The sequence below is a fragment of the Pterocles gutturalis genome, unplaced genomic scaffold, assembly GCF_000699245.1.
Source record: "Pterocles gutturalis isolate BGI_N339 unplaced genomic scaffold, ASM69924v1 scaffold5620, whole genome shotgun sequence".
In the NCBI taxonomy this organism is placed as follows: domain Eukaryota; kingdom Metazoa; phylum Chordata; class Aves; order Pterocliformes; family Pteroclidae; genus Pterocles; species Pterocles gutturalis.
The window spans coordinates 1,372-10,478 of record NW_010145657.1 but is presented as its reverse complement, the minus strand read 5'-3'; the positions used below and the strand labels follow the sequence as shown (position 1 = coordinate 10,478).

The window sequence follows — 9,107 nt, the reverse complement described above, 5'->3', positions numbered from 1 at the left end:
TGCCATGGAATAAACATTATGTAAAACATGCCGTGTCAGACCTCTGTCATGAGCTGTCAGGCTTTGAGCTGTGCTTGCAACCAACAAGCAGCAGCATGTCCTCGGTTGTTAGACTGCACGAGCACTCACAGGCAGGTGTAGTATCACTGGAGGCCTACGGCTGGGGGTATAGATTAGTGAGTATCTGAGGTATTTACTTACCCACTCATAAAATCACCAAATATGTACAGGCCATTCAAGTTCGGAGACTCGCAACCTCGATAGACATAGCCTCCTGTAACAGATTTCCCCATTTTGTGTGGATACGCGTAAATTGGAAGCACATCATCTGTAGGGGAGAAAAGATCTGTGACGTGCCTTGTTCTACCTGTGATGCAGAACAGCTGATAGTCCTGAGACTAGCACGATACCATCAGGTTCACTTGAGCATCTTCTAATTAAACGAAGTGCCCGTGGAGTAATATTTAGTTTGATTTTCACCTTTTCTGAACCCTTTTTGATAGCCCTGCCTAGCTGGCTGTGCTAATAACCAGGAATAAGTTAGCTCAGCGAGGCTGATCAGTGTTTCACTTGCAATATAAGCTGAACCCCTGACAAGCCTGAGTGCTCTCTGTCACCCAGACACCGTTCTCCTGAGCCCTTCTCTTCCTGCTACAATCCAGCTCTGTCAGTGCCACTTCTGGCCCATTTCTACACAGCCTGGCTGGTTTTGCTACAAATTTTCAGGTTACTTTTAGAGTCACTGCTCCCATGCAGGAGATGTTTGCCAAAATGCAGCGTTGTTTTGGTGGTGAAAGGGAAAAAAGAGATGGGTAACTCCAGACTGCAGGCACTGAGGAAAAGATAAGTCATATGTCAGCGCAAATAGCTTCTGTTTCTCTGAGACAGGGGAGCTTAACCTGAAAGGGCCATCAAATATTTATGGTATGGCACAGGCAAGAGGTAGTACTGGCATATTCATTGTAAAATATAAGTTAAAACACAAGACAGAGGCAAAACAGAGGGAGATGCCCTGATTTTTGAGGGTCTCCATTAGATACTTCCTCCCCTTCCTTTTTAAACTCCTGGGTCACAGGTATTTCCTCATGGTACCCACTCCTCCTCATCCTCACAGCCTTTCTCCTTGCCTCAAGCAGCAAACCAGCAGCTCTGCCAGCGAGGAATTTGCACGAGGGGCATTTCATCTAAAGCAGGTCTTTTCTACACTTCAGCTGCACTTATCATTTTAAAGGGGCTGTGACATTTCACTTCTAACAAAAGGGTCTCTCAAGGCATCACAAATTGTTTTGAATCCCTAGAGACCTCAGTAAAGTGCCTGCCATGAATGCTTACGCAGGCACTGTCATACAGGAGAGTGCTAAACGGGCTCTCTGACAACTGCTTCAGCAAAGAGAGTGCAAAAAAATCTGCTCCCTGCTCTCAAAATTTTCAGAAAAAACTCTTAATCACTACCACTGTACTTGTAGCTAAGTTAATAAAAGGAAGGAAGTTAAACTAAGTTAATAAAAGGAAGGAAGTTAAACAACAACACATAGCACGTAAAAGACAAAAAAATCAGAATCTCAGCTAGTGCAAAACAGTGCCAGCCCACTGCTGCCTGGATCTCTGGGGAGATGCTCCAGCACAAGATATGGTCCACATCAGGCCTTGCAACACAATACACTGATTTCACACATGCACTGGAATTTAGCCAGCCAGCAAATACCCTGAATGAGGGTTTGAAAAGTTAAAAAAAATAAAAAATTAAGGTTTTTCTTTTTGGCATAGCTAAAAGAAACAAAAATACACTATACATTCAGTTACCTGCGAAGCAGACAGTGGGCATACTAGCTGACCAGCTTACACAATATGTTTCTTTCTTTTTTTCAAGTGAGGGCACTACTTGTGAGTTATGGAGAAAAATACAATTGCTCCAAATTTTTCTTGCTTCTGCAGGAAAGCTTATTTTATGTGGAAAAGATTAAATTGTCCCCCTAAATCAGAAAATCACCAAGCGATTTGACTAACAACACCACCTACAAAAACAACAGCTAGCATGTTTCATTTTCCTCCTAACACAAAAATGGCAACATCTGGACTTTCAATATTTATCCCGAAGTCAGTTCCCTTTTAGACTGAGACAGTATATATTTACATCTCAGAAACCTACGTTTTCCACTAGGCAGCCAGGCTTTGAAGGCAGGAATTAAAAATGACAGCGGAGAAAACTGCACAGTGGGAGATGCAGGTAATTTAGAGAGCACATCTATTTACCCATCGAAGAATTGATGCAAAGTTTTTTATCGTAACAGCTGAACCCTTCCCTCGCCCTCCAGCCGTAATTTTTCCCTTTCTCAACAATGTCGATTTCTTCGTATTTATTCTGCCCCACATCTCCGCAGAAGAGCCGCCCTTTCCCTTCCTTGGTGCGAGGGTCGCCCCTATCGAAAGAGCAGCGCCACATATTTCTCACTCCGTACGCATAGATTTCAGGGCGAGCCTTGGGATCGTCAAGAAAAGGGTTGTCGGGAGGGATTCGGTACAGAGGCCCACGGTCATTGTTGTTCACATCGATCCGCAGCACTTTGCCCAGCAGGGTTGATCTGTATTGGGAGAAGAAAGGAAAGAGAAAAAAAAAAAAATAAAGAAGTAAATCTAGACCTCAGTTAAACATCAGAGATGGGGTTTTTGGAAAGTCTAGGTTTTCATTCTTTCTGTTTTGGAAAAGACAAGTCTTTCCGTATCTCTGAAAAAACAATAATTTCAAAGACAATTCATTTGCCTTGGGCCACCAAACAGCCCTCAGGTGGCACCGGCTTCCCACGACCCGCTGCCCCGCAGACGCACACTGGGCTCTGAGCTGCCATAGGGATGGGTCCACTCTTACTTGTTCTGGGCATTTCCAAAGGTCCCAAAAGGATCCCCAGCCATGCCTCCGTCTCCAGTAAATATATAGAGATACCCATCATCTCCAAAGAGCAGCTCTCCTCCATTATGGTTGGAAGCGGGTTCTTCTATTTCCAGGATTATCCTAAGGGAAAACAGGGAGGAGGCATTACCTACCGCACAAGCCCTAAGCAATGTCACTCCAGTGTTGCCCTTGACACATGGAAATGGCTACAGATCGGTTTTGATGCAGATTCTTCCATATCCACATTACAGAATTTTGCTTGGGCATAGCTGATTTTCTAACCTTAATTCCAATTAATTTTCCAGATTACAGAAACATCAAATTGTGTAATAAGGAAAATCTGGGAAATCATATGACAGAATATACTTTTAATTAGTTATACTTTTCCCCTGACTCTTCCTTCCTCCTTGTTAAACTTCTTTGTTTTTCTTTTTATTTTTTATAAAAAAAAGCATCTCAGCTTAAATCTGATTGTAAATGGCAAGAGAAAGGACTCCAATCCACTTGTGCACTTGTACAGCATTTGGCAAAATCCTGACAGGTGCTTTCAAGGCAAACCTAAAATTCTTCAAACATTAAGGAATAGTTAAATTCTTAAAGTGAGAAGAATCCTTAAATAACAATTACATACACAGGACTTTATGAGTCTATCTAAAGAGTGGTTAAAGGCAACCATACCAACAAATCAACATTTTGACACACGTTATTCAAAGCAGTACCCACAACCTTTACCTTAATTTTGAAACCAAACTCTCTCTTATTTTTATCTGTTTATTTTACGCACTGGGCATCCCTTTCATAGTAAGAAAAGGGTGAAATATGTAAAGTATAACTTTATAGAAAGGTAAAGCCACAAACACATGCAGTGGAGGTTCCCAGGCATAATAACTGAAGTTTATTTTACTCTAGCTTCTAAAAAAGGCCAGATTTCATGCTGACAGTGCCTCTTCATAGCTGCAAAACCAAATTATGATAATCACTTATACTACCTCATTTTTAGACATTTTTTTCGCTTCTGAAAGTACTGATAGTTACAATCACGATCAGATTGTAATTGTGGGAAGGAACCCAGCTACGCAGTTATTGTCACCTGCTGTTAAACATCACCACCTTAGTGCACAGACTCCAACCGGCAGCAGGATCAAGGGAAGATCCTCTGCAGACACAATCTCACAAAGAAGATGGAAAAAACCAAAACACACTGTGCAAAAGCCTGCGGTCAGGCAGATGCACGCCTGCCTAGTAAGGCAATGCACACCACGCGTCGGCCTGAGCCCCTCATGGGCAGCAGCTCAGGATGAAGTCAGTGGGACCCATGCCTACACAAGCACAACAGGACCACAATTTTGTTTTCTTAAGCTTTATCCGTACTAACCATCAGCTAAAGAAGCGCAGAAAATGTTACAAATATAGAGCCTGAGGATTTTTAAACAAGACAGCTCACGGGACTTGACATCTGCAGGTTTAAGCTGCTGACGTGCTTTCCTGAGGACCATGATTAAATTCCCCTTACCTGTCATCTACAGTGCTGGTTTCACTGAATCGCTGTAATTGCTTTACAGACCAGCATTCCCTTTCTATCTTTAGGCTACATGCAATTTTGAGCTAGAATCATCTACTGCTGAGCATCTGGAAAGCCCTAATGTAACCCATGTAACAAAGCAAAAATCTTAACAATAATATTCAAGGCTCTCTTACAACAGTGGTTCTATTACGTCGTTCTGCAACAGGTTATAAATCTACAGACTGACTCCACAAACAAACCTCTCATTGTCTGTGCACATTAGTGTGGACCAGCTGCAGGACCAGACTCAAACAAATGACAGTTCCAGTAAAAATGCAGTCAGTAATAGCATAGTGGCTTACATTTTATTTAAATTGATATTAAATTTGTAATATCATAGGGTTGAGCGGTCATTCAGATAAAGAAATGTGAGGCCAAATCCCTCTTTGGTCCAGTACCACTGAGTTTGTGGATACTGATTTTGGAAACCTTTGGCTTTGGAATGAATTTCACTCATGTTTTGCAGAAGTCTATTTTAAAGGGTAATAACTACATTACCAAAAGAAACCCAAACCAAAAACCAACCCCCAAAGTGCTAACTGTAAATAATGTTTAATCAATGTTCAATTAAATCTTCTGACATACCAGAACAGAGAAATGTAAATGTCTTATTCCTGAGCACTTGCAGCTCACCCATGGAGGACGGGCATATCCTCTGCCTCAGTAAGCTAGACAAGGACTTGGACTAACCTGCTACCACACAGGAATGCAAGAACAATACTAAGCTAAATAAGTCTCATCATTAATAGCCTTGGAAAATGCACAAGCCGCCCTCTGAGATCTTAAATACATTTGCCAGAGAAATGTGTGTACAATACCTTTCAGAACTATGGTCCAAAGCATTCATGTCAGCAGGAGAAATTCTGAACTCACTGATTCGGATTCTCTCTTCATAACGAACTTCAACTGAATAGTAGACATACACTTTACCATTAAATTTGAATTTAGGATGGAAGACAATACCTAGAAAACCTCTCTCGTCTCCTTCCCAAGGTGAGGTAAGTACGGCTTCGCTGATGTTCAGAAACGGCTTTTCGAGCCTGGATCGATCGGGGAGGTAGGTCCACACCAGGCCAACCTGCTCCGCAATGAAGAACCTGTGGGTGCCATCGTTGGCATGCACCATCGCAACAGGATTGCGCAGCCCGTTGGCAACCTCCATGAGGCAGAGCTGGAGACAGCCCTCCGCGTCGGCGGTCACGAACCCCAGGTTTTGGTTAAGGTTCTGGTTAGCCAGCAGATGTGGAAAACAGTAGTCTGTGTCCTCCAAAGACAGGTAGTGGCAGAATTTTGCCATGTTGTTCTCCAGTGCAATTAACTCTTGGTCTGCAGAGAGATAGCGAAAAATGGAGCGGCAGTTCTGCCACACTTGCTGGCAATAGTCTTGGCAAAGCCCTGGTATTGTCCGCACTGGGGTGGAGGGATCCTCGGCATCGTACAAGTGAGCTGCATATGGAGAGCATTCCTAAAGGGAGAGAGAAAAAGCCTCTAGCTTCTTGGACCAGATTTGAAACAGCTGAGCAGCAATACTAATTGGAGAAATTTCACCTTAATTACAACATATGTTGTGGTTTATTCTGAAGATATATTAACAGAGGAAAAGATCTTAGAAAGGAGGTTTATCGCAGCATTCACGGAAATGATCTTCAATATTCCTGGTGAAAGCTGGCTTCCTCATGCCATGCCATAATTCATTTATTCCAACCATAGTACCAACTCAAGAAAACCAGCAATGACACATCTTGCTACATCACCCTACTAGACCGTACTGGGGAAACAGAGACTTTTCTATCTTGGATGCTCTGACTTTATCTATGAAATAAGGAGCAGATTCATCACAGCACAAAAGAGAAGCCAAAGAGTTAGCTGAGAAGATTCAGGTCCTGCATCTCCAGGCTGAGGAGGGAATGGGAAAAGTTGGTAGGCCCAAAGCCTGCAACTTTCATACCTCATCGTCTGATAATCCAGACATGCACCTCAAACACAGATGTGATTTACAGGTTGGAAGGAGCAGAATGAGTAAGTGTAGGAGTAGAGGAGAAGGACACCCATCCTTCGTACCACGCAGCGCACCCCGCCCTGGGATGGTACCACTGCATATACACCATCCTCAGGTCCAGCTGCCTTTGCTGGTGGATCTTTGCCTGCAGACAGTTTATACACCTGACTAGAAGTGGTGAAATGTATCTCATGATTATGACATTGGTCACCAAGTTCTGCAGGGGATGTTCAGGCTACAGGATTTCAGACAGTGAGCAATAACTGGACATAATCCAGGCAAGGTCCATGGGAGTGGCTGTAGCACAACCCTCATTTGTGGAAGGTGCAGCCTCAGAAATCTACCTAACGACTGAATCAAGTTCACATAGCTCATTGCATTCTCCGCTATGAGAACTCCAACAGGCACATTTTCCTTACGCAAAAAACCACTGCAATCCAGTAAAACTGTCTGTAAATGACAAACTGACCAAAGTGACTCAGTTCTGCTGTGCAAGGGCTTTTCCTTGTAATAAACACACAATATTTTCCAGTTGTAATACATCTTCCCGACAAGCATCTCAGAAGTGCTCTCCAAATAACATAACATGACTCAGTGGAGGCTCAGTGATTTTCACAGGGCAGATGAATAACTGAGGCAAAAAAGGCAGGAAGAGAAACTATCCTTCTTGAATAAATTCCATATTTTTTAATTCCTAGATGGCATTTCTTCCAAGCAAAACCAGCTTAGTTAAAAAAAAAAAAATATAGGGAGCTGTTTCTAAATCTACAGGGAGCTATTTCTTAATGCAGATTACAGCACTATTCAATAGTTGAAACCATGTAACATCTGAGATACTGAAGTATTTAAATTATCTGATAAGTACACACAATATTTAATTTTTTTCCCATTACATACCATAATAAACTGAGAGGCCATATAACAGATCATTAGTGTACAATAAGCTTTCCTCCTGGAATGTCAAGCCATTCATTGCAAAATGAAGGTTATTATGCTTTCAAGTGAGCAGCAATTAATGAGGTAAAAAGGAGATTGCGCGTGACACAAAACACTGAAATTACCCGGGCAGACTGGGTAACGGCACTCGGCTCGGTTACAGGAGGTGTGCCAGGGAAAGAACAAGCCGGAGCATTTGCCAATGCAGTTGTTATGAGTGAAAATTTGGCCTTAGAAAACAAATTGAAACAGGACAGAAAGGGAATTTGAAGGCAGGGCTGGATAGGAGCTCAGCTGGTTGCTGCCTGCGGAGGTTTCACATTCAGGAGAGGAGGCCCACTGCTTGAGCACTGGGCTGGACCTGTTTCTCAGAAAGCCTCTTTCAAAGCAAGCGGTGATCTCATGCATTATAAAGCAATGTCCTGGCTTCAGTATCAGAATTAAAAATAGCACAAAGGTATGATTTCCCTGTCCCTCTGCTGCTGTGGGCTGTTCACCCCAGCCTCGGGTATGTTTGGACAGCAGTCAGGGATGACTTCTTCAGTCCTTACCATGTTCCTGGTGGCTATATGGCTATTTACAGGGGCATTACGCGGGTGGTGATGTACAGAGATCTATCCCTAGCCAGACAGTACCCAGCTATGTGTCTAGGGTATTTTCCAGACACACATGGAATATTTTGCAATTTTCATTCCACAAGAGATGGAGGCTGAAGCCTTATCCTGAATTTCCCCACTTCCGAGTCAAATGTTGTAATCCTTTACCGTTCACATTGCCTTGTCAACACTCACTAACTCAAAACACCAAGAAACTCTACACTTGGTTACAGCCCAGTATCACTAATAGATCTAAATTCTCATTTCCAAATGACATGGTCTGTTCACTCATATTAAACTGTCATGTAGTCCAAAGACCAAGGAAACTAATGGGCAGACGATCAGCAACTTCAGTAGGGCTGGAACAAGCTCTCACCATGAAAACAACTCATCAGAAAATAAACCAAGTAAAATGAAGGCAAGTTAGCCAAACCCATCCTATCTGTTCCAGGAATTCAGAGGCAGCTATTTATCTGAGGAATTGCAACAGTCTGAATCTGGACGAACACCCACATCGAACAATGGCTTATTTACTGCTGCCATGAGCCCGGAGGAAGCAAAGGGACTCCTCAGGAAAGCATTCAACTTTCATGTAATCCCTGACATTCCCTGTCCACCTCCATCTGGAAACTCAAGCCTTTAAGCAAGCTATTCCCTGAGAAGCAGAACAAGGCGTCTGTTATCCCGCAGTTTGGAGTCCTGTATCCCACCACACAATAATCCACATCCACACGTGTTCCTTGTGCCCCCTGAGACCTGCTGCCCCCCATCAAATTACTTCCCAGTGTTGAGGCTGTGGGGCTGTCAGGGGGATGTCCCTCCTCATCCCTCCACTCCCCCATGGCTGAAGGCATTGTCTCAGCCTGATTCTGGGTGGGGGGAACCCTATTTTGCAGCTGGGGGATCATGGGCAGCGCTGAGGGAAGGATGTTGCCGCTCTTCTGCTTGCCCTTCCACAAAGAACAGAAACAGCACCATGCAGCAAATCATAATTTAAGAGAAGGTAGGAATCCCCACCACAAGTACAGGCCTAGACACTTGTCAAAATAATTTGATTACATTTGAGAGAAATCACAAATTGCAAGCAGAAAGAGACAGAAATTAGATGAATAAGTCACAGAA

The 9,107-nt window shown here is 43.2% G+C and overlaps 1 protein-coding gene across 1 annotated transcript in view; it reads right to left on the bottom strand.

Annotated features, from left to right (window-relative positions):
• HHIPL1 (HHIP-like 1) overlaps positions 1-5,919 on the bottom strand; it is a gene marked incomplete at its 5' end in the record, with an annotated part of 15,104 nt that extends 9,185 nt beyond the window's left edge. Inside the window, 4 exons of the mRNA XM_010085441.1 lie at positions 202-328; positions 2,254-2,582; positions 2,867-3,010; positions 5,273-5,919. Coding sequence (XP_010083743.1) covers positions 202-328; positions 2,254-2,582; positions 2,867-3,010; positions 5,273-5,919 — 1,247 coding nt within the window. The remainder of the gene's footprint in view (positions 1-201; positions 329-2,253; positions 2,583-2,866; positions 3,011-5,272) is intronic.
• Between the last annotated feature and the right edge of the window lie 3,188 nt (positions 5,920-9,107).